General features: G+C 35.9%; 1 protein-coding gene and 1 long non-coding RNA gene across 3 annotated transcripts in view; one reads left to right on the top strand and one right to left on the bottom strand.

Moving 5' to 3' along the window:
- Positions 1–11,003, bottom strand: part of LOC144582780 (uncharacterized) — a 387,894-nt gene extending 376,891 nt beyond the window's left edge. For both annotated transcript variants that reach the window (XR_013536220.1, XR_013536219.1), the window contains exon 1: positions 10,666–11,003. This is a non-coding gene — a long non-coding RNA (uncharacterized LOC144582780). The remainder of the gene's footprint in view (positions 1–10,665) is intronic.
- On the top strand, positions 10,534–25,857 carry UFM1 (ubiquitin fold modifier 1). Its single transcript, XM_002748987.7, has 6 exons — positions 10,534–10,649; positions 10,727–10,783; positions 16,388–16,445; positions 20,501–20,540; positions 22,000–22,032; positions 23,439–25,857. Coding segments are annotated over exons 1-6 (258 nt in total). The 5' UTR covers positions 10,534–10,647; the 3' UTR covers positions 23,507–25,857.
- The last annotated feature ends 1,002 nt before the right edge of the window (positions 25,858–26,859 follow it).

The raw sequence follows: 26,859 nt of genomic DNA on the forward strand, positions 1-26,859 counted from the left end.
AACGTATTTTTTAAAATTATATAATAATATGCAAACATTGCGAAATACGTATGTAATATATATGTGTGTATGCGTGTATGTATATATTTGCATTATATAATATGCAAACATCACAAAATATATATGTAAATTATGTGTATGCATGTGTATAAATATATTTTATATATGTATATTTACATAATTTATTTGTATATATAAATAGGTATAAATATACATATATAAAATCCAAGATTTTTTTTTTCTTTGAGACAGAGTCTTGCTCTATTGCCCAGGCTGGAGTGTAGTGGTGCAATCTCAGCTCACTGCAACCTCTGCCAGAAGGATTCAATCGAATCTCCTGCCTTAGCCTCCCAAGTAGGGGGATTACAGGTCCATGCCACCATGCCTGGCTAATTTTTGCATTTTTTTTAGTAGAGGCGGGATTTCACCATGTTGGCCAGGCTGGTCCCAAATTCCTGACCTCAAGTGATCCCTCTGCCTCAGCCTCTCAAAGTGCTGGGATTACAGACATGAGCCACCATGCCCAGCCACAATCAAAGATCTTGATACAGTTTTCCCACAATAATTTCCTATCAAAAGATATTCAAATGACTCTGGTGACTTGGGCAGTTGGACTTTCTAAAGTGGGAAATGTGTCCCAGTATTTATAAATTTTAATTATGCTTCTATGTTTGGGGCAGGATAGATTATTGGTTGTTTTTAAGTTCTTTTTTTCTTTCTTCCCCTGTAATTTCCCTCTTCCTAAGAAGCTAAATAAGAAACTCTGTTCTTTTGCCCTAGGAGTGTTTTATACTACAGGACTGAAAACAGAATCTGCCTAGAAACAATGAATCTATATCCTTTGTAAAAGTCTAAATCCATTCTAGGATCAGGCTAACAATATTAGAGAGGTAAGCAAAAGGGGCCAACATGTTTTGAAATCAGAAAGGAGAGAGATATGAGAGAGACTAGCCTAAGGCTAGGAATGGGAGAGGAAATGTGTGGGTTCTGTGTTATCAGAAAGAAAATCCCATCTTAGAAAGCATAGGGCCTTTGCAGCAGAGTGGGCAGATGCCCATTTCTCCAGTTGGCACAAATCTTCACCATCTCAGAGTACAGGACCAACCCAATTTCTTAACCAACTAAGAGAGAGTGAGAGGAGTAAGCTGAGCCCATCCTCCCAGTTCCTTTTACGTATCTTGGCTTAGACGCATGCCGCGCGCAGGTGTAGTAAACTGTGTTTATCACTGTAGTCCCACCAGCTCTGTCATCAAAGAAACTGTCTTAAGAAAAGCAGAGCACTGATTGTTAAACTGATGTCCAGTGGAACCGCTATGTAGTCACTGTTCGTGCTTTTATTGTCTTCATCAGTATTTTAAGAGAGGCCACATTAGAAACTGTTAGCATTATGCAATCTTAATCCAGAAATTCATTTTGAAAAATCTTACCATATAATCACTTATGTTATTCCTTTACTAAAAACAATATACGTTTACTCATTTAGCAAATAGTGTCCCAATGATTGCACCCTGAGGATTTTAATGTGTAGGGGTAACAATGGTGACACAGAGGAGCTAATGTTATTGAATAAAGAGTTTTATTAATTACGTTTCCCAAGACAAGCAGGTATGCCGGGCACATGGAAAACACCAGGTTAGAGACAGGAGGCAGAAGCAGAGGCAGAAGCTAGCCTAGGGGAAAACTTAGGCAAGAGCCTGTACTGGAATTTCTACAGAAAGGCAAGGCAGGGCAGGGCAAGACTGTTTAGGGCTGGCTACTTTGAGTAGCTCTGGTGTGCTTTGGGCTAGAGTAGGGGGAACTCTACCAAAACATCACAGAATACAGAAAATAATATAACTAAGACAAACAGAAATTAAAAGGTATATTTGTCAGCTCTTGAGACATAACTTGGTTATTAAGAAATTCCAGAAAGATGGAAAACAGTAGTAAGCTTAGATCATTATAATAATTAGCATCTAAGCTAATACTTTTTTGCCAACATTAATTAAGTAATAAAGGAAACACTCTTTACTATGCTTCCCATAAGAAAGTTTTTAATATACTATGACAGTTTGAATTTTGTGCTATCATAGATATATTAGATATCAATTAAGTCTTTGACTTAGTATTAACACCAGAGAAAAGTAAAATGGAAAGCTAATATGATTATATAATCATGAGCATTCCAGTTGAAGACACCTGGAAATGAGCAGGAAAAAAATTAAATTATGGAAATACTTCTTAGAAAGGCAAATATTTCTTGTAATATTAATAGAAATTTGGTGTTTATAAAAACCAAATTTAAAAGGTCCAAAGATAATAAATAAAATAATTGTTAAATAAAAGACCAGGATATACTAAATCTCTCAGGAGATAACGATAGTTTTTAATGGTAGTAAAAGTGAAACTTCATTAGTAAAGTTTTTTTAGTAACTGCAAAATAAGTAGTACATATAATAACCAACATTTTATTCTCCTATAAATGAAGTAGATTATATTCCTATTTATTGTTTAAGGAATAAGAGGGAAAAAAGTTCCACCTTTCTGTTAATACTCTGATAGCTTTGGGAAGAAATTCTTATCAATTCCAAGTTTGAGACCTGTTCATTTATCACCATAAGTTCACCTTTAAACAACTAAGAAAAAAATTAAAACCTTGTGTAGGATAGAATCTATTTCAGCATTTCAGAAAGCGAGATACAAATGGCTGTGAATGCAGAAAAAAGAGGAAGTATCTAAAGGAATTACTAAAGATTTTTGCTAGAATTAACCAAATTGAAGCAAACAGAGCTATTAAAAAGGCAGGCAGACTTGCAGGGGATGTGGTCACAGCAGACAGTTGATTCCCTTTGTAAGATTTCCAAATTGTTACTGGAAACATTTAATTCTGTAGCAATTAATAAGTTTAAAATGATTTCAATTAGATCATTTTAATATCTAAAAATAGTTCTTTGAAGCCAAGCCTTTCAAGCCATGGGTAAGGTTATAACATAAGTACTTAGATCTTCAAAATCTCCACTTTCTCAATTATAACTTTAAAGCCTACCAAACAATGGTATTCATGTAGTTCTTTTGGCTAATAAAATTGCAACACAAATCCTATCTCAAAATCACATCATTACACCAAAGAACATAAACTGAAATTTCTGTGGTTCCCCAACAGAAAACAAAAAAGTATGATGAGGCCAACAGCAGCTGAACCATTTGTATCTCTACCAAACATAACATTCACTGAGCTGCACTACACAGCCCAACCCAAAAACTCCCAGGACCACGGGCCATCAGCTCACAACCTCTGCACTGCAAGCAGCCACCACCTCGGAAGCTACAAGGAAGGCTGATGTCAATGAGCAATCCTTCATCCCCAAGACACAGAGAATCTGAAAGGGTCAGTAATGAGATTCCTAATTCAGGGTCTCTGATTCAGAATGTCACATGTCACATAAAGTAATGGTGAAGAAACATGTGAAAATATTCACATACTTTTATTTGATTGGCTTCTTTATTTAAGAGTAGTTGATAAGAATCTTTAATTAGCCTTTTCAAACCTCTGCTTTCACCAGTAGCAGTGAATTGAGAGAATGGTATCATCTTTTGAATAGATAAGCCTTAAAACAAGAACAATGCAAAATCAAAAAATATAATCTACTGTATTAAGAGCATTTATGACTGCAGTTAATAAAATGTAAAAACATTACTGCAATTCGAAAGCATCACCAGTCTACAGTATTTTTAAGTGACATTAATTCATTCAATAAATTCTATTTTAATACCTGCTATATGCCAGATACTTGTTCTGAAAGCTGCAAAATCAAAACTGAGTAAGAACTCCTTGAGAAGCTCACTGAATGAGTTTATAAATTCAACTATTTGTCTTGTAAAAAATACTGGTAAAAATAAGCTCATATGCAATCACATGAGGTCAGTTTTGTAAAGAATCATCAGCCACTGTGCTGCTTTATCATTCTCTCAAACTATCTGCATAACCTTAGGCCTACAAAACAAAACAATCCCTTTTTGTTCATTTTCTGATTTTTAAAAGAAACAACAGTACCCATCCTTAAAGCTTTGGATGTTGTTATTGTAGGAAAAAAAAAAAAAAAAAAAGTTAGTGAAAGTAATAGCACTTCAAAGGAAACCGAATGTTATCTAAATATAAACATACATTACCACAGCTGATTCTTCCTGTGGTTAGTCATGATGAAGAAATATAAAAAATGTTTTGCATATCTAAGAACAGCAGTATCAAGTTGAAGATAATATTAATATTTGCATAGTAATCTAGAATATATCTCAATTCAGAATATGACAAGTTATGATGCAATTTTTAAATAATTCATTGTCACATTGGCCTTAATACTTTCTAAATGCCTCAAACAAGGACTACTGATGACCCTGTTAATTCTTAGGGCAAAACATAAAAAATTAAACATTGTAGGAATCTAGGTGCCTCCTCCAAACACAAGAATTAAAGAAATTATAGGGAAAATGGGCATTGCAAATTCCACCAGGGGAACTTAAAAAAAAAGTAAAATATTATTCCGATCCAAATATTGTATAATAATTCACAAAATTGATTATAGAACAGTAAAATAAGAAGCTAAGATCATAATTTCATTCTTTAAATTACGTTTTACCCTGACGTGACTACTAAGTTCGCAAAAAATTAAGTGAAAAATTTTCAGTAAGTGTAGAAATGATTTTTCTTCTAGTCAGGAAGCATTTTATATTATTGTCTGGAGGCAACATGCTTCAGTCTGAAGTATAGTTTCCACTTCTCTATTTTTTAACTCTATATTTTTATCAATTATGTCACCATTTTTCATCTTATTTTTCTAAGCATAATTTATTTTATTTTTAAAATAACATGTTTCTCCATCTACATTTGCATTCTATTTTTTGTTTTTGTTTTTTTAAATTATTTTAACCGCCATTTTTATTTTCTTATGTTAGTGTAATTCTGTATCTTAAACATCTTTAATCATTATTTGACTTTATTAAGAATAGAACTTTAAAGAAAAGCTTTCAGAGACTCACTATGTAGATTTATATGCTATTTACTTTTGTAGCAGACAATTTAATGTCTTCTACAAAATATTTTCCTTATTAAATAACTCTTGCATAGGTAGATGGGAAAATAAATCAATAAATTAAGACTCTAAGAACTTTAGACAGAAATGAGAACTTCCACTCCCATCCTCATCCCCAAAGTAGCACATGTTCTCAATGCTCATCAAGTTGCCATTCTTCATGGGATTAATTACAGGACAGTTCTGAAATGAGAATTATTTTTGCCAAAGTTCATTTACAAATCACCTTTAGGAATGTTTTATTCTTCCCATGTCAGTGAAGAATATAGTAAAAGCTAACGGAAGAAACCTGACTGCATATAGTTTTAAATTATACCTTATAGAAAGCATGTGAACATCCCCGAACCCATCTCACCAATAAAGATAGGCAAACTTCCCTGTGGTAGCTTTGTTCATAATTGCCTAAACTTGGAAGTAGCAAAGATGTCCCTTAGTAGGTAAATGTGTCAATAAACTGTGGTTCATTTAGACAATTGACTATTATTCAGAACTGAAAATAAATAAGCCATCAAGCCATGAAAAAACATGCAGGTGCTTAAACGCTGAGTGAAAGACACCAATCTGAAGACTACACAGTTTATGATTCTACAACATTCTAGAAAAGGCAAAACTCCAGAGACAGTAAAAAGATCAGCGTTGTCAGGGGCTAAGCAGGAGGGAGGGTGAACAGGTGCAGTACAGAGAATTTTTAGGGCAGTGAATTACTCTGTATGATACCACAATGGTAGATACATGTCAATGTATATTTGTCTAAACCCATAGAATATACAACACCAAGAGTTAACCCTAATGTGAACTATGGCCAGTGGGTGATAATGATACATCAAAGTGGGTTCGTCAACTGTAATAAATGTACCACTCTGCTGGGGGATGTCGAAAATGTCAGAGACTATGAATATATAGGGGGAGGGAGTATCTTTATCTGCTCAATTTTGCTGTGAACCTAAAACTGCTCTAAAAACTAAGATCTATAAAAAAAAATATTCTGGGTTGGAGAAAGGAAGAGAAGAAAATGATAGACGTTGTAAGGTCTCCCTGAAAGATGGCCCTATTCCTTCATCCCTAGGGGAAACAACCTCTAGAGAATTTCAGAATCAGAGAAAATATGTCTAGTTCCTGCTCCCACTGGAGCCTAGGAAGGCAACAAGGTTCCCTCCATTTTGGAAGAAAAGCATGTTATCATTAGTCAAAGACGTCTGAGCCCTGCTGGGTTCCCTGTAGCCACAGAGTGATACAAGAGGGCACTTTTCTTACATCCCTTAGAGGCAATCAAAAGTCCTAAAGTCGTCTTGCCAGCCCACAAAAAGGACTGATATCACCAGACAAAAATGAGATGACATGTGTCTCAGATGTCTTGAGTGGAGACAAATATTACCGAGAACATGGACAGATGATGACAAAGGACGAGCTGTTACAGCCCTCCGAAGCCTGTGTTCTACATGCGACCGCAAGAAGAGCTGTGTGGGGAGAAACCATGAATGGATCTAAAAATCTCAACTGGAAAAGAAAACCTTGAGTTAATAGAGAAAAGTAAAGATAGAATATTAATATTTGCCTCATGTGGCTGGTAGAAAGATAAAAATATGTAAATATGGGGAAAAATTCGCGTTTGAAATGGTTTTGTCAGAGGCTACTTTAGTTTTTCTAAAAGTAACGTTTCCATTAAATGAAGAATTCGAACAATGTTTAGAGAGAAAATTTAATTATACAATTAATTAAATTTTCCTGTTAAGTTCCTGCTTTTTTACAGTTCAAAATGCCATTTTGAAATAAATGTATTTGACAAATTCTGTGGTTAAAATATTCCAAGTTTTGTGATTAAGCCTCAAATTTAGAAGCATTATAGTCAACGAGCTTTGTAGAAAAGTCACTTCTTTTCTCAAAATTTTGGAAATATTTGGGGAAAATATGTAACCGTAACAATCAAATGCAGCACGTTTAGAGCTACAGTCCTCTGTCAGGAAACTATGTAACCGTAACAATCAAATGCAGCACATTTAGAGCTACAGTCCTCTGTCGGGAAACTATGTAACCGTAACAATCAAATGCAGCACATTTAGAGCTACAGTCCTCTGTCTGGAAACTATGTAACCGTAACAATCAAATGTAGCACATTTAGAGCTACAGTCCTCTGTCTGGAAACTATGTAACCGTAACAATCAAATGTAGCACATTTAGAGCTACAGTCCTCTGTCTGGAAACTATGTAACCGTAACAATCAAATGTAGCACATTTAGAGCTACAGTCCTCTGTCTGGAAACTATGTAACCGTAACAATCAAATGCAGCACGTTTAGAGCTACAGTCCTCTGTCTGGAAACTATGTAACCGTAACAATCAAATGTAGCACGTTTAGAGCTACAGTCCTCTGTCTGGAAACTATGTAACCGTAACAATCAAATGCAGCACGTTTAGAGCTACAGTCCTCTGTCTGGAAACTATGTAACCGTAACAATCAAATGCAGCACGTTTAGAGCTACAGTCCTCTGTCTGGAAACTATGTAACCGTAACAATCAAATGTAGCACATTTAGAGCTACAGTCCTCTGTCAGGGCTTGCCTGGACTTGTTAGGCTTCAATCTCCACTTCTTTCATTGTTCTTTTTGACTCACAGGAATGTAAATATTCTCTAACCTTCTATTCCTTACCTTGAAAAATAGCACAGTATTTACATATCCCAAGTAGTTCTACAACCAAATCAACTCTCTTCTCTTTGCATAAGGCTTATTGTCACTAGAACTTTATAGCCAAGGCATCAAAATTTAAAGTCTATATTGTCATTTGATTTGTACAAAGTGGTTAATACGAGCACAAAATAAATCTTCACCAACTCTGAGTTATTGTTATTATCATTGCTTCACTGATATCATGCATTTTAGTGAATTCTGAGGGGAGAAAAGGCAATAAAAAATGAAAAAATTTAACTACTATTAAAATATCTGTTTATTACTAGTTGATCAGTCTACAATTTGTTCCCTGTAATATGAAGTATTTGGAATAGAATATCTTAAGGTTTATTTAGGTACAGCTGTTTCAAGGTTATATAATTTGACTATCAGATGGTTTTAGTCATAATCATAAATACAACGAAATTAAGGATGAAAATGAAAGATTTCTTTTTGGCATCCAGAGGAATATAAAAAATAAAGTTGGCTGTAGAAATAACTAGTCAGAAAAATATGACTATGAAAGCAAATCTTTTTAGTCCTTATGTAAATTTAATTTCCTTCTGGCTTTCTTCTAATAGTGGAAAGTTTATATGCATTTGCAAATAGAATATTGGTATGCTTCATTGACATTTAATGAGTTCTAATATGGTCACACTGTGCACTTCTACAATTATTTCTGCCTCTACGTGGTACTAATTGGATCTTTTCCAAAATACATTAGGCCATTTAGGATGTTTGTTGTCTTAAAATGTTACATTTGCCAATGATCTCCAAAAATTTGCTTCGGAGTTTGCTTCTGATTACAGTCATTAAATGTACTTTAACATTTTAACTTTTCAGTAAATGAGAAGGTCCTTGTTTTGCTATAAAATTTTCCAATTGCAAATCCCTTCGCAATGTTTAAAAAAAAAAACAAAATATTGAGTATAAATAAATCCATTTATAATTTCATTCTTATCCTAAGCAAAATAAAATGCAGGAGGCTCTACAAATCATGCTGTGACTCTGAGGAGACAAACATATGAGAAGCAGATTTGGGGAACTGAGGTGAAAAATAATTCTAAATATTTAGGAACAGTTACTTTTTAATATCTCAAGAGATGTCATTTTGATACATTATACAAACGTATTTTCTGAAGCAGCAGAATCTGAGTACAAAAGTCACACTGCCTGGGGCTGACTTCTGTTTTCACCACTTTTTATACATACAATAAAAACTCTCTGATCAAAATACATTTTTCTCTTTAGGATTTTGCCATGTTTTGATACATGAGCAGACACCAAACTATAAAGAGCAGGATGCAAATTTTGTTTCAAAATATATATGTAGTCTTACATATATAGACTGTAAATATGTACACTAATTTCTATGATTATTTGGCTAGCTGACAAGGGGTAGACACAAGCATAGTTTTATCCTTATTACCATATTCACAAGTTTTAGTCACATCCACTAATTGAATAGTTTCAGCTTTTAAGGCTGTAACCATTGATCCCTAAATCAGTCAATCAATATTTGTCTTCATCTACATATATGGTAAGACCAGCATTTTAAAAAGTGAGGATGACTGTCATGAGAATGTTGGAGTCTTACTTTCCTACAGTCAGAACAAGAACTCGCTCCATTGGGAAATGTCACCATAGAAGATCAGTTGGCCGCAAAATTATAGCAAAGATGAATTTGGTCTCCATTATCCCCGCTACAGTTCCTTCCTAGTTCCTCTCTTAAATTTCTCCCCTTAAGAATCTGACATATATTCCAAAGATCAACTAGACTGCCCCATTATTTTAATGCCTGCCTGCTTCCTGCTTTATCTATTAATGCCAATATTTTAAAAGGGCATTTCAGTCATTGCGAGAGACATGCGTATTTTTCAAACACAGAGGTTTAGATTTGTAATAAAGTTTAGAGGACAATTTTCTTCCGTCATCACTATACAGGAACTTCTGTTAGATCATAGAGAGTCGACACCTATCTGCCTTACTCATCTTCGATTTCCCAGAGTTTAGCTTAGTGCCTGGCACATAGAAAGGGTTCAAAGTTGGTTAAACTGAATAAATGTGGTTAATGATTAGCAACTTAGCGCACTGGTTTAATTATATTAGACCACATAACAAATTATTGAAATCTGTTCATATATGAGTCTTCCCAACTATACGCCACGTTCCTGAAATGCAAAAACCTCGTTTTTTCCTCAGCAACCCCAGTGGAAGTCTTGGCATAGAGAATTCGCTGTTGATAGCTCCCTTACTTATTGAAATCAACTAGTTATAAATCAGTATCAGAGAGTAAAGCGTGAAGGAGAAGCTATGAGAAATGTAAGGGATACAACAGGATTGGTTTGCTGGAAAGACAGAAGAAAACTAGATAAAGCAGTGTTACAATTACTGCTTCTGGAACACCAATTAAGCTTTCCTGCGCTCAGGTAGCCTTAGCAACTTTGGAGGGCGTCCGGCCAAGCCCCGCCCCATCTCCGCCCCCAACCCCGCCCCCAGCCTCGTCCCAAGTCCATCACGCTCTTCATCTGCCTACCCTATACCCTTACTTCCGCCCCAACCTGCCAGCTGGAACCTAGGGTCCTACTCCCTATGCCCACGACTATTCTGCCTGACTAAAAATATGGCAGCAAATTAACAAAGTTAAAAATATATTTTATCCACATAATCCATACTTTTATCTCAGCTATTTATACGCAAAAGCCTAAGATATTTGTGATTTAATAGCGCGATGTAGCATGAAATTTTGGGGCCGATATTCAGGCAGTGCGTTGGATAGCAACAACTTCGGAGGTCCCCAGATTGCCTAGGGAGACGTGGATATGAGTGGCGCCCGGCGGTTCCTGGCACAGTGGAGGAAGTCGTGCCATCCCACTGGGTTGGTTTGTGTTCTAGATTCATCCCGACACCACCATGTAAGTGTTTGCTTACCGAACGCCTTAATCCCTGGTCCTGCTGTCCAGCCCTGACTCTCTTCCGCTCTTTTCCTCAGGTCGAAGGTTTCTTTTAAGATAACGCTGACGTCGGATCCGCGGCTGCCGTACAAAGTGTGAGTAGCTCGGCCGGTATGGGCCTTTTGGGGCCGAACCGGACGGGGCTGGGCTGGGGGTGATCCAAGCCTTTTCAACAACTACCCCATGCAGTCTTCATCTCTTCATTTTCTCTACCTTCCTGGCTCGCGCCCTTCCTGGAGCCTCTCCCACTGGAGCCTGTGAGGAGAGGTCGGTACTTGCTCGCTAAGTGCCAGTTTGGCAGCTTGGCCCCGGCACGAGGGTGTGGGTGTGTTTCTGATTAGTGACCTCCCCTCGGAATTCCTTTGGTGGTCAGGTGGAGCGGGAGGACAGGTGGACCAGGTTCTGGTAATTTGCTGGAATTCTTAAGCAGACCCCATCTCCTGGAGATTAGAAAAACGTTTCACCGCTTTAACCAGCTGTTTCAGGAAGTTAGGGAAAACATTCCATCCTGATAGTCAAACTTTGAAATTACCTGAACGTTTGTTATTCTGCGGCTTGTGAGTTTTCTGTGTGTGAATAACTCAGTATTCGGACATCACAAAGTAACGAGACTCAGATCACACCACTCCTGTGTTGAGATTTAATAGAGTATTTAGTAGGAATGGGAAAATGCATAAATATAGGATAGTTTATCCATGTGGGGCCTTTACTTATCCTTCGCGGTTGAATGACCACACCAGGCTCGGCTAGAAGTCCAATGCGCTATTCGTTGCGTCACGGAGCCGGCATTTCGCAGTTGAATGACATATTTTAAGTACACACTCTTGAGGTTATTGCAGTTGGAAGTAGCATGAAATGTAGCAAAGGACATAATTACAGTAGGATTTTTTACATAATTAATATGCTTAGTACTGTGTCCTACCTAGCCGAACTGATAAATTTTCAGTGATTCACCAACCCATGATTCCTACCTCTCAGCCTTCTGCTCCCTTGATCATTTCATCTCCAAAATATCCTTTTTACACTTTATCTCAGGTGTTCATGGTTGCAGCCTAGAACCTTAAGATTCCAATAATTGCTCCTTCTCTCAAATGTCGTTTACAGGCACTGTTATGGATAACTACAGTCTCTCCTACCCGATTTATTGTAATTTCTCTTCTACAGCGTTTCATTTAGTCCGTTAATCACAGTGATTTTTAATCTATAGCTATTCCCACTCGTTTTTTTTACCTTGCTCCTTAAGAGTCCATTGGTCGGCCAGGTGCAGTGGCTCACGCCTGTAATCCCAGCACTTTGGAAGGCCAATGCAGGTGGATCATGAGGTCAAGAGATCGAGACCATCCTGGTCAACATGGTGAAACCCCGTCTCTACTAAAAATACAAAAAATTAGCTGGGCATGGTGGCGTGTGCCTGTAATCCCAGCTACTCGGGAGGCTGAGGCAGGAGAATTGCCTGAACCCAGGAGGTGGAGGTTGCCGTGAGCCGAGATCACGCCATTGCACTCCAGCCTGAGTAACAAGAGCAAAACTCTGTCTCCAAAAAAAAAAAAGTCCATTGGTCTACCGTTAAATTATTCTCATGCAAGCATCCTCAACTCTGGTGGCCCTGTCTCTCCTCCCAGCATATTTTGGTTAGTGAAACACCAACTCTGTTTGCTATTTGTGTTCTCTGTACATAGCTGAATGTCCCTGGAGAAAATAACAGACTGTTGGGTTTTACATTAAATTCATGACTATAATCAATAGTAACTAGCACTTTTCTACATTCTTCAAGTTTGCTCATTTTCCTCCTTATTCTCAGAAAGGATTGTTTAAAAATTTCAAACTCTCCAAGCTTCTCTCTCCCTTGTCTCAAGCCATCAGAGGGAAATTCTGTCATCTTTCCACCAATATAAACCTACTACCACGTCAATAAATCCATTAATTTCAGTCTCCCATCCTGTTAGAATGGAAACAATGACTTCACTCCTATGAAAAACTGCTTGAGCTCTTTTCCCATCTATTTCAGTCTTGTCAAGATTAAAGTAGATGGAGTCCAGTGGCCCCTTCTCTCCTCATTATTGGTTTCTCCCTCTATATTGAATTACTCTCATCAGTATGCAAATGTACTCTAGAAAGAGACTGTGAGAAGGAAAGAAGAGGATGGAGCAGGACAGTATCATTAAGAGCCTGGAACATTAATTCAGTTAATATGTGGTGACTGAATTTAGTAGGTACAACTGTTGAGTATGTATGAATGAGTGTGTGTAGTTGTGTATGTATATAAGGATGTGTGTGTGCGTAAAATACACATAACATGTAAATGTGTTTACAAGGGTACCTGTGCTATATTTTCTTTTCAAAGTAAATGGTAACTAGTACTTGGGTACTAACAGAAGCAACTCTGAGATTTGTGGGAAAACATGTTTTAGCTTTTTAATAGCACTTTTTGCCTGTCAAGCAGGTAAACATACTTGGATAGAGAAACTTCCCCCAAGTTAAGCATCACCTAATAGTTGAATTGTAGAAAAGCCAGTTTTTCCTTTTGGTTTTGATTTTTGTTTGTTAATAGAAGCACTATTGGTATTGGCACTAGGTTGCAGAATTTTGATTTAAGTTAAACATTCTTCAATACATGGGATGAATTAAAAACACAGCTTTTGCTTTTTCAGTCTATTTCAAATCTTTCCTGTCTTATTTGGCACATTTTCTTCTCTTGCAGTCCTTAGTAACACAATCACATACATAAACCTTCAGCCTCCCCATTCTCAAATTGACAAGCTAGCTCTTTTAATCTTTCCTTCCTTTACACTTGTTCTTTTCTGTGCTTAGAATGCAGTCTCATGACTACAACATATTTTGTAATAAAAATCTCACCTCTATGAAGATTTTTGTAATTGTCCACAGAGTTAATCTCACCCTTCTTTAGCTACCTGTGGACTTAGTCTTTAAGATAATTTCTTGTCAATTTATGTTACTATTTTGTTTATACGAGATATTAAAAGAACAAATGATGCCAGTAATTTAAAAATTATCATTAATGTAAATTTATTCAAAACACTAGCGTAATTTAAGTACTGATTTTATGAAAGGACTGGTAAATACAACTATATTTATTCATTTATTTTCCTACCTGAGACTCCTGAATAGCTGGGACCACAGTTGTGCACCACTAGACCTGGCTAATTTTTTTGGTTTGCTTTGTTTTGAGACAGAGTTTCGCTCTTGTTACCCAGGCTGGAGTGCAATGGCGCGATCTCGGCTCACCACAACCTCTGCCTCCTGGGTTCAGGCAATTCTCCTGCCTCAGCCTCCTGAGGAGCTGGGATTACAGGCACGCACCTCTATGCCCAACTAATTTTTTTTTTTTTTTTGTATTTTTAGTAGAGACGGTATTTCACCATGTTGACCAGGATGGTCTCAATCTCTCAACCTCGTGATCCACCCGCCTTGGCCTCCCAAAGTGCTGGGATTACAGGCTTGAGCCACTGCGCCTGGCCTGGTTTGTTTTTTACAGAGATGGGATATCCCTGTGTTGCCCAGGCCTGTCTTGAACTCATGGGCTCAAGTGATCCTCCTGCCTCAGCCTCCCAAAGTTCTGGGATTACAGGTGTGAGCCACCAGGCCCAGCCAGAAACTACCTTTTGTTTTTTCAATACTGTAAGTTCTGGGGCACTTGTACAGAATGTGCAGGTTTGTTACATAGGTATACACGTGCCATGGTGGTTTGCTGCACCCATCAACCCATCATGTACATTAGGTATTTCTCCTAATGCTATCCCTCCCCTAGGCACCCACCCATGGACAGGCCCCAATGTGTGATGTTCCTCTCCCTGTTGCCATGTGTTTTCATTGTTCAACTCCTGCTTATGAATGAGAACATGCAGTGTTTGGTTTTCTGTTCTTGTGTTAGTTTGCTGAGAATGATGGTTTTCTACCTTCATTCATGTCCCTGCAAAGTATATGAACTCATTCTTTTTTATGGCTGAATAGTATTCCCTGGCATCTGTGTGCCACATTTACTTAATCCAGTCTGTCATTGACTGGCATAGAAAATAGAACTTTAGGGAAGATCTGTGTAGTCATTGTCACTCTCATTTTCTCTAATTTTCTGTCAATTAGAACTTGCATTAAAAGATGTTTTCAATTTTGATTTATTTCACTGGCTTGTCTGTGGATACTCACCAACTTAATATACAGATAGAAACTTATTTTAATGAGCATCAATATGACATCTAGTTATATTGTAAGGACATTTCCAAGTCTGCAATTTAAAAGTGAATTGAATTCCGAGGGTTTAGAAGTTCTCTGATTGACGCAGACTTCTAGGAAAATGAGTCTCAGATTTTAAGCTACATATATACTGCAGAAATACTTTGTGAACTTTGTAAGTTAATTTACAAAGTTTGTAAACTGTCACGTTGTCTGCTTTGTAAACTGTCACGTTGTCTGCTTTGTAAACTGTCACATTGCCAGTCTATTAGTTTTTAAACAAAGGGCTATCCTTTAGGATTGTGTTTTTATTTTCTGCACCTCTCAAAAGCATTAGTAAAGAAAGGGTAGAAATGATCACCCATTTTCATCCTTTAACAGTATTTTGGAATTGTGGAATGAGGGCAGCCAAGAAGTCTATTCACATTTCTATTACTGAAAACTGCTACCATATGCTGTTCCTGTTATAATGATTCTTACGTTCAGACATCTGTGGACTGAGTGAGGAGCCTGGGCATACACTTGAGAATAGTGGTAGCCAGTATTAAGACACTCAAGAATAATACAGTATGCTATGATGACAGACAGAGACGTTTCAGTGAGAAATACTAGCTTGTCAGTCTCCTCTGCTTTGAAAGATTGTTTTCTGTTTTTACTCATTGTAATTTATTTTACCTCAGGAATCATAGTTTTTAAAAAATCAAAAACCTCTTAAGTGTCTTTAAGTATTTTCTTGAGGTATAAAGTAAATTTCTGGGTTTTTTTTTTTTCTAATTGGAAAATTAATACAGATTGACCCTGGGACTAAGTAATTAAGAAAAAAAAAATCTATGTATTGGTGATCTTTAAAATACTCGCCATTATATGAGTCAGTTAACAAAGTCACACATCCCTCTTCAAAAGCTACTTGATTTTACTTAGCCCATTTTAAATGATGGTGGGAAAATCAATTTAGTATTGGCATTTTGCCATAATAAACTTCATGTATTTTTATCAATTTGGTCTGCAAATTTGGGACATGATTATTAAGAGTACACAGAAGGCTCATCAAAAGCTTTATGATCCAAGGATGCTTCCCAAGTAGCCTTCTACTTATTTAATGAAAATAACATTACTGCCTCAAGTGCATAGGTACTTAGATGGGAGGTAAAGTGGACTGAAGACCAAGGAGAGCTTCCCCTTTTTGAAATCCATCTTTAGAAACAAACAGCAGTCCATATGCTAGACTTAGGTGTATCAAAGTGTTAGAAAATATGTAAGTCTACACCTGTAGAGGTTAATTCTCAAGTGGAGCTCGGGCATCATCCTAGCTCTAAGGCTATTTGCCATTTGGGTTTTTAAAATTATTATTTTGACTTAAATAACGTAGTATGCAATCAAAATCACTAACTTTGAAACTGAAAAGACAGCTTTGTCCAGACTGGCTACAGTCACAGAAATAAGGAACAAAAGGGCTTTTTTAGAAAATGTTGACTTTAAAAGAAACTGTTTTAAAATTCTTCTTGCAGACTCAGCGTTCCTGAAAGTACACCTTTCACAGCAGTCTTAAAGTTTGCAGCAGAAGAAGTAAGTACAGAAGTTGGGTGAACCTTCATGGAATGCAGTTTGCCAATATACTTCAAACGTCTTTAAGATTTGCCTGCGTGTTGACTCATCATTTCCATGTGTTTCCTTACTAGGTTAATGTGATCAAAAGTTGCAAGTAGGATGGTAGTTAAGACTTACTTTCAGATATAAGAAGCATGAGTGACACAAATCGACATATCTGATTAATTAAACCATTGAAAATTATAGGGAGAATTTTTATGAAAATTAAAAAGGTACTGATTTGTAAATGTTTAAAATGCAACATCATATCACATTATATTCTATGTATTTATATTTTACTAGTTTTGATTCCAGAAATACAATTTTGTAAAGTCTTTATCTTAGTTTTCAGATTTTCTATATGAATATGTGGAATGTCAGTAAAATTTGTTTTGAAAAGTGTCTAGTTTTTTAAAACATGCTTGTTTTCTGTTATATAAGAAATTTTTTTCATTCAAAATTATTAGAAGCATCTATAATGCAACTTTTTAGATATAACACTTGGAAAAGTAGCTTGATCTGGTAGAAATGGCACCCAAGTGTGACTGGGGAGACTTAGGGTTCCTGCTTTGGTGTGTCATTAGTGAGTTGTATGACATGATGCAAATCCCTCTTTTTCAGTCTGTAAATTGAAAATAGTTAATGCCTGTCCTCCTCTCTGATCAAGTGATTTTGAGAATAAAACATTATTTATTGAAATTTGGTAAAGCTAAAAGTGCTAAACCAGTACATTGTAACTCAAATCAAAATGTTTTGGTTCAGAATATTTAGAAAAGTTCATATCACAGAAAAATAATTTTCATAACTACAGTAATAAGGAAATAGCTTAATACAGAATCCTGCCCTGTACTGAAGCGATTTATGGGAAGTCAGCCAATTCATCAGCGCTCAGAGGTCCTTGTATTGTCAGGAATCACTAACATCATTTGTCATTCATTCGGAATTAAACTGCCAACTAGTAGCATTTCTTCTGTGTCATTGTTGATATATTCCTTATGCCAAAGGAGTAAGAAAAATGTGATGGAACACAAATCTGAATATAGCATTGTCATTATTTTTTGCTGCACAGATTACTTACAAGAAATATTCCTAGTCTGGAGCATAACAGAATCTACAAATTCCAGATTTAAGAAGTAGATCTATCCAAGCTTTCATTATTATTTGTTATATTTTGTAGATACTTTATTGTGTGTCCTTTATAATGCAAAGGACACACATTTTTGTGATCCTGGTTTTCTAATAAAAGTTTCTACTTAACATACAGTAGTGAATAAACTAAGAAACACCACACAACCATGTATATTGATTCATGTAGCTTATAAATAAAGCTACAGAAAAGTAAGCTACAGAAAAGAAAATGTTAAGAAAATCCTAAGTGAAAGTATATTTACTATTCATTAGGTGTAAGTGGATCGCTATTATATCATAGGTGTTACATATTTAGCAAGGATATGACTTACAGGTTGTGAGAGGGGCTTTCACGAGATGACATTGTAGAATCATTCAGTGCGAACAAAAGTTGACTCAAGAAAGCAAGAGTCTGGATTTAAATATCTGTTAAAATTCTCTTAGTAAGCAGTAAGAAAATTTCCCAGCACACGATTGGGGTAAGTAATGAGTTGTTGAAACCTTCAAAGAGCCCTTAACAGCCTAAATGATAAGAATTATGGTGGATCTGAGGAGGAAAATAAATGAAAACCGGAGAGCATAAGAGAATACTTTGCATTCAGTAGAAAACCTGTGAGTATTGTAGGACAAAAAAGGAGTAGATACTACATTTTACATCACTAGTGATGCCTCTTCATATTTTAGTTTAGCCATTTCGTCCACATTCTGCCTAAGGGAAATACTGTCAGCAATTGCGTTTGGTTTTAAAAGTTAGAAGTTGCCACTAAGAAAATACATAGTGTATCTTAAAGTGGGTATGATGTAAAAGTAAGACTCAATCACTAGGGTAACTAAAATCTTTCTAGGACTCTAGCTTTGGAAATCTGAGAGCACTATAATTATTTTGAGTGTTTGATCAAATTCTTATTGAGATTATGACCTGTGCAAAATATTTGTGATGCACTTTTAAGTTTACTTAAGTACATTTGAAATCTTAAAAAAAAATTAAATCTTTAAAAGGACACAATTATAAGAGTATACCACATTGAGATTAAAATATGTTTATTATTAATTTTTGTTTTTTGTTTTTTTGGAGATGGAGTCTTGCTCTGTTGCCAGGCTGGAGTGCAGTGGCACAATCTCAGCTCTCTGCAACCTCTGCCTCCCAGGTTCGAGCAATTCTCCTGCCTCAGGCTACCAAGTAGCTGGGATTACAGGTGCACGCCATCCTGCCCAGCTGATTTTGTATTTTTAGTAGAGACAGGGTTTCAACATGTTGGCCAGGATGGTCTTGATCTCTTGACCTTGTAATCTGCCTGCCTCGGCCTCCCAAAGTGCTAAAAATCTGTTTATTATTAATATGTACATAATACTATAACAAATAATTGTTCTCAGGCATGTTTAAGGCTTTATTTTAAAAGTTGATTCTTCAATTTATAATTTAGAATAAGCTTTTAGTTTTTCTCAACTGTGTATATGTGATGATTATAAATGCCTAAAGTAGAATTTCCCAGACAAGTAGAACCACACACAAAATAGTACCACCACAAAAAAAGGTCACGAAGAACAGGGATTACTGGTCAGAAAGTATGAGAAACACTTCATTTCTGTTAGCAGTATATGAAAGGATTTTGAGAAGACCACTAGTTTAATGTGTTTTCCAAACTCGACCACAAAACTCAACTATAATATCTATAAAGTTGATCCATAGCACAAACATACTTAATAAGTATTTGTTGGACCAGAGAATAAACTCTGAAGACATAAACACACTTTGGCAATTACTGGTCTCTTTAAGAGATGGAATCTACCTTTTAGCTACCAGCAAATTCCATACCACATTTCATTGATTTAAAAAACACACGTTTTAAACATCTCTGAAATAGATCAGGGGACGCTTGCTATCATTGTTGGCCAAATGGCATTCACACAATTGTCTAGGTAACATCATCTACAGTTAATTATGATTTCCTAATGACATAATTGGACTATTGCAATCCCTTGAGCTTTAAATCAGCAGATCATTTAAGGAGAATGTAAGGAATAGAAGCTTTGGTTGTTACCTGAAAATCTTCTGTAGGCACCACCCATTAAACAGAGTATCTGTTCAGATCTTGCAATTTCTATGGAGAAATTTTAGGAATAATCTCATCAGTCTATTTTGCATATACTTTTTGCTATTCAAGAGAATTATAAATGACAAAACTGATGGGTAAGTCCTGAAGAGTAAACATTGATCTGGGCATAAATAGACAGTGATTTTTCATTTTTGTAATACATAAAATAAGGTAAACTTTTACAATTAATGCTGTAAGAAATACAGTAGAAAGCATTGATTATAGTACAGGGTTTATTTATTTATTTTTTACAGATAAAGGAAATTATATAGTCCAGTTGACCCTTGAATAACATGGGGGTTAGGTGTTCTAACCCCCTGTGCAGTTGAAAATCTGCCTGCAACTTTTTGATTTCTCAAAAACTTTAAATAGCCTACTGTTGACTGGAGGCCTTACTGATAAACAGGTGATTAATATATATTTTATGTGTATTATATCCCATATTCTTAGAATAAAGTGACAGAAAAGAAGTATTAAGAAAATCATAAGAGAAAGTATATTTACTATTCAGTAAGTGGAAGTAGACTATCCAAAAGGTGTTCTTAATCTTTGTCTCACGTTGAATAGACTGAGAAGGGAGAGGCAGGGTTGGTCTCGCTTTCTCAGGAGTAGCAGAGGCAGAAGAAAATCTGCACATGTCATTCAAGGGTCAACTGTACTTTCCTCAGTGGTTTCACTTATTCTAAAATATGTATCATATTTTAGAATTATAAAAATGGTATTTGTATCCCATTCTTGCTAATTATCTTTTGTAGTTTTATGTATGGATACATATATATATATATATATTTTTTTTTTTCTTGCATTTAGTTTAAAGTTCCTGCTGCAACAAGTGCCATTATTACCAATGGTAAGAATTCATTTTAAAATTACGTGTTACCTGAAATTTATCAAAATGGTTTAAAAGGAACCAAATTAATAAACATTAAATACAAAAAGCCCCAAATATACGTATATCAACATAAAGGTTATCCTTAATGGTAAACACTAAGTCAGGGTTATTGTTCATGATTGGCTCCTTTCATTTCCTCGTGCTCGTGGTGTAGTACAGCACTTTTTAATATCTTTTGTCCTTACCAGTTCATGCCAGATTATAACTGAAAATGACTTTTTCTTATAAATCTAGCAAGGTTTTTTTTTTTTTTGAGACGGACTCATCGCTGTTGTTACCCAGACGGGACTGCAGTGGTGCGATCTCGGCTCACCGCAACCTCCGCCTCCTGGGTTCAGGCAATTCTGCCTCAGCCTCCCCAGTAGCTGGGATTACAGGCACACGCCACCGTGCCCAGCTAATTTTTTGTATTTTTAGTAGAGACGGGGTTTCACCATGTTGACAAGGATGGTCTCGATTTCTTGACCTCGTGATCCAGCCGCCTCGGCCTCCCAAAATGCTGGGATTACAGGCTTGAGCCACCGCGCAGCAAGTTTTTTTTAATTAAGTAAAGTTGTTTAGTAAATGCTTTAGAATATAGAAAGTTAAGCAGGGATATACCTTTGCTATACCTTTCCTGATAATAAATGGTTTCTTATACGCTTGCAATAATGAGAATTTTACTCACTTTTAGGTATATAATTAAAAATCTTAATATCTTGGAACACCGATAATTGATGATGGAATTAGTCTGCATCATTAGTGAAATAAGATGAGGAATAAAGATTGCAGGGAGGGTTTAACTGTGTTTCAGGTATGCAGTGTGGTATTGATGGGTGCTGATGAGTTACCCACGTGCAGTTTGGATAGACTAACAGGAGATGGGCTTACTGTGCATGATGTAACTTAGGTAAGACAGAATTTCTCACTCTAAAATATTCTGCATTCTGCCACATTGAAGTGTTTCTCTGTTAGGAAAAAGCTGGCTTACTTTCTGGAAAGTTTTAGGTTCATAACTTAGGAACGTTCGTTGAACTAAATGCCTTTGTGAGCTCTCCCAGCCTTAAGATAGACCCAGAGCAATACGAAGATGATTCATGGCATACCTAAGTGCTTTTTAGTTTTTTGGAAGAAATGACAAACATTATTTTTAATTCTATGTGGCAAAATAGAATGAATAACCTATATTCCACAGAACTTACCAAGATCATTGCATTGACAGACGTTTTTGTCTAACCCATCAACGTGTATGAATGCAGAATAGTAGGTTTCAACAGATAATTTACCTGAAAGATTGTCACTCATGTTCTTGGATTTAAATTGTCTGGCTTGTGTCTGTGTACACAGCAGCACTGTTTTGGCAAATCTCTCTTCTTGCTACTATTAAACCATTTTAGCTTTAGAAATAACGTATATGATTTTACAACTTATTTTCTAGATGGAATAGGAATAAATCCTGCACAGACTGCTGGTGAGTATCTATTTGAAAACTCATGGAGGAGTGGGTGGGGTTATAGATGTCAGTTGACACTGAATATATAAGTTATTCTAATTATACTTGACAGTATTTTAATATAATGGAGCTGTTTGTTAGGGATTATATACCAGTCTTTACCTGTGTGTCTAAGTAATAGGTTGTTTCATTATGTATATTGATTATAGATGTTTTGGGCTACAAGTAACAGAAAACCTAATAGTAGCTTAAGCATTAAGGGGATTTATTATACACAATCCCCTTAATATACAATCCCTGTTATATGTCTAGAGACAGAACAAACTGTCTCTAGATAAGGTTGCTTTCTCATTGGAATAAGGATTTTTGACCTACCTCTTAAGGTAGTTGTGAGATAGTGAATGTAAGCTCCTTAATAGCTTGGACTATTTATAGGAAGCATTCATTAAGTGCTATTCTTTTTTTAATATAGTCATTTACATTTCAAGAGGCTGAGTCTAGACTCAGATCTTCAAACCATTAAGTTTATACAGGTGATGTATTGGTGTCCTAACCAGGTGGCAGGGTGAAAGTAGTCTAAAACTTTTTAAAACATAGTTTTATATTTTTTAAATGTAATCTCTTGGGCTAATAAAGTTTTAAAATTAGATATGCTTTAATGTAACCTCATTCTAGAGCAGTAGTTATTTTTAAATTTATTCTAAAGTAATTTTTTATTGTAACAAAATTATGTTGTTTTCATAGGCCTTGTGGTTGAAATTCAGCCATAGAGAAAGTGAAGAGTGATTTTAAAATTGCAACTTTTTGTTACTTCAGTAGTTTTTAATATAGACCTCTTTTACCTTAAAAAGGTTTATTGAAAATCGTGAGGCACTTTATTGTATGGATGCCATTAAACTTACTAGACAGAGGTTTCTTTTTTTCTTATTGGAGAAACTTGCAGCAGTTTACAGTGGGTTTAATTACTGCTAACTCGAATGGATTGCTTGTTACATTACCTTGAAAAACTGAATGTGCATATCATTGGATATGAAGAAAATCCCAGCAGGCAGCTGACCCCAAATATGTCAGGCTACCTAAATTTCTGTCGCTTGTAGTAATTTACATTTTTTTCTGTCCTTAGATATGTTATTATGTATTGAAGGAAATATTAATGATTAAATTTATTCATATTGTTATTTGCTGAAAGTATTTGTGAGCATTTTTATGGCTGGTGTTACTTTAAATTTTAAGCATTTGTTGGACTGTAAAGATATGAGACTAGGAACAAGATTTAAAAAGCATGGAATTGGGGTTTAATGATGCTTGAGCTTTTGTACCTATTTTACTGTTTACTAAATCATTTACTATATGTAATAATTGTCAGAATATTAAGCTAACTTGATTTTTAGAAACCTAACTTTATGTTTTGTCTGTTTGTATAGGAAATGTTTTTCTAAAACATGGTTCAGAACTGCGGATTATTCCTAGAGATCGTGTTGGAAGTTGTTAATATCTGCTATTTGGAACATACAGTTGCCTTTCAGAATAAATATTGGTATTTTTTGTTGTTGTAAAATTGAAATCAGGCATGTAACATACTATGAAAACACAAGAGTCAATGAGTATTGAAAGGTGACTCATCTGTCCCTTTTTGTTGTCCATACTCTTCATGTGAAGAGGGAATGTGTATGAATTAAGGGTACTACCATCACAGACGATCATACAGTCTTTGATTGCTACCTCACAACACAAACAGGTAGTTTGTTGGGGGTAAATGAATTAGCTAACTGTGTTAACTGGAAGCTTCTGATAATTTTTTAGAGAACAATTCGGAACATTAAAATTTACTGAATCTTATATATTCATTTGAGTTAAAAATATAAAAAGAATTTTGGATCAGGGCCGGGTGCGGTGGCTCACGCCTATAATCCCAGCACTGTGGGAGGCCGAGGTGAGTGGATCACTAGGTCAAGAGATCAAGACCATCCTGGTCAACATGGTGAAGCCCCATCTCTACTAAAAATACAAAAATTAGCTGGGCATGGTGGCGCAACCTGTAGTCCCAGATACTGGGGAGGCTGAGGCAGGAGAATTGCTTGAACCCAGGAGGCTGAGGTTGCGGTGAGCCGAGATCACGCCGTTGCATGCCAGCCTGGGTAATAAGAGCGAAACTCCATCTCAAAAAAAAAAAGAAAAAAGAATTTTGGATCATGGATATCAATTTGATTGATAGAATCTGATTTGTGGACTCAGTTTAATTTTTAATTAAATCTGTAGGTTATGATGAAGTCAGTAGTCATATCAGTGAACAGTTAACTATATTAAATTTTTATCATTTACTTTTTTTAAGATTCAAACCTCATGTGCTATATAAACTATGGTTTAATATCAACGAAAAATAAAATTTTAACTAACCTTTATGTGTATAAATTGATGTCCCATTCCAGGTTTTAATGGTGGACTTGAGGAATCCAGTACTAGTAATGGTGGGAATTCACAATACATTTGCTGAGTTTTACATTCCTTTATCAATCTCTTTTGATACAACTTTTAAAACAAGTGTCTTCAAGAAACTATTGGTGTTTTGAGGGGAGTATTTCTAAATAACAGGAAGAGAGTATATTACATAGAAGATCTGAAGATCAAAAAAACAGCTCAAGGAAATGCAGATCAGAAGTGCTGATGAGATCTCTTTACTGAAGACCCAACTTTTAAGGCGGTGCTAAGATGAGTCACCCATGTGAATAAGAAGCCAGGAAAGGAAAGATGGGGAAGCCCAGATCACCAGGCTTCTGGGAAGCAGCAAAGCAACAGAGGAAGACAGTGAAGGGGAACAGAAAGGTGTAGCAGAGTCTTACAGAAAAACCTACTGGATAGACACAACTGCAGAAGGCATATGTTGGGGAGAAACTGAAAGGGAAAATAGTCTTAAGTAGTAGAAGGCAGTTAGAGAAAGAGTATCTACTGGCATTGTCAACATACAGATGTCAAAATACCCCTTATGAGAATCCAAAGAATGATGTGTGTATGGGAAGATTGTATCTGCCCTTCCAGAAGAAATCAGTGTCTATGCAAATCTTGAAAGATGAAATTAAAGCTCGTACTGATTCAGAATCAGTGCTTGACCTGCTGTATTGTGAATGGTGAACTCTGGAAGCAGGGATCGTGTTTGGCTCTTCAGAGCTAGAAATGTTGTGGCTTTCATTAAATATTTGCTGTAAAGTCTCTCTTAAGACCAATTATTATCTTGGCATGTTTCAGTATCTTCTCTATCATAGGCCCTATATTCATTGGGGGGAAACAAAATAGAAGAAAATTCATCAGATTCAGCATTTGAAGTGTGCCATTGGTAGTTTATGAAATTACCAGATATTTGTAAATGTGACAAACAGCAGGATTATGAATTATCCAAGGGAGAAAAAATGCTGAGGTGAAAAAAAATCTGATGTCTGAGGAAGTTTTTATTTTTATAAACAAAATCTGATGTTCAAAGGCCCTTGCTTCTTACCATAAATAATGAGCCTCAGTTAACCAGAAATTTATGAATATTCATTATTTCCTGACTTTATGATTTAATTTAGATTTTTCTCCACTCTGTTTCTAGCACAAGTTTGCCTGCTGTGTTGCAGAAATAAATTTATGCTGTCCTGTGCCGTAAAGTTATATATTTAATATTTTTATTCTTTGGTTTTGAAAATTATATTGTAAGTTCCGAAAAACATTTTATTAAACAACTAAACATTTTGTTATTAAATGTGATCTGTAATTCTTTATGCAGAATGTGATTTGAAGTATTTAGTTGACATGCATTATTGGTTCATAATTAATATCTAATGAAAATACATTTTGTTATATTGTAAACCATATTGTCTACTCTTATTATTAGAGCTCTTAATCGGCACACCTGTTGAGTCAGTATATAACACATGTAGTAAAGGAACAAAAAACGGCAAAGATGATTAATGACCCTAAGTCATAGCAGTGAGTTTATAGTCATCTGCCACATAATGATGTTTCGTCTAACAACAGATTGCATATGACTGTGGTCCAATATTATAATACTGTATTTTTATTGTACCTTATCTGTGTTTAGATACACAAGTACTTTTACCATCGTTTTACAATTGCTTACAGTCTTTGGGCCAGTAACATGCTCTACGGGTGTGTAGCCTAGGAGCAATAGGCTGTACCATATAGCCTAAGTTTGTAGTAGGCAAGGTCATCTAGATTTGCATATGTGTGTTGTGATGTTCACACAGTGATAAAGTTGCCCAAGGAAGCATTTCTCAGAATCTGCTCCTCTGATTAAGTGATACATCGCAGCACTTCCAAATGCCTGTCCATTTTAACAGATGGAAAAAAAAAGAGTTGAGAAGAACATGGGGTTGTTGTAACTGGCTAGATTGGTAGGTTCCAAACCTGGGTGATATGAGAGTCACCTAGGAAATTGAAAATACAGATTTTTGGAAACCACTTGTTGAATTCTGATTTATTAAGTCTGGAATAATACATAAGAACCTCTGTAAAAAGGAGTCCTGTTGATTTCTCCCATGCACGTGGTTTGAGAATTCATGAGAAGGCCACCTTTTCACTTTGTAGAGGAACAGAATGAGGTCTAAAGGGTCAAAGTAACTAGAATATGTTCTGGAATCTTGGACGGGGCACTTTCAAATGCTTGGTAAGTAGCCTGGCTGTAAAGGTGCTAGCTAACAGTCTCACTCACTATTCAACCTTTAAAGTTTTCAAGTCAAACGTTTTTTAATGTTTTTCTTAGAATTCGCTGTTCAAAAGGAAAGTCAGTGGGAAGAAAATGCAATCCCGTTTAATTCCTCTACTCCAATATTGAGATATTAAAACTGTCTA

This window comes from Callithrix jacchus, chromosome 5 (assembly GCF_049354715.1).
Source record: "Callithrix jacchus isolate 240 chromosome 5, calJac240_pri, whole genome shotgun sequence".
NCBI lineage: Eukaryota > Metazoa > Chordata > Mammalia > Primates > Cebidae > Callithrix > Callithrix jacchus.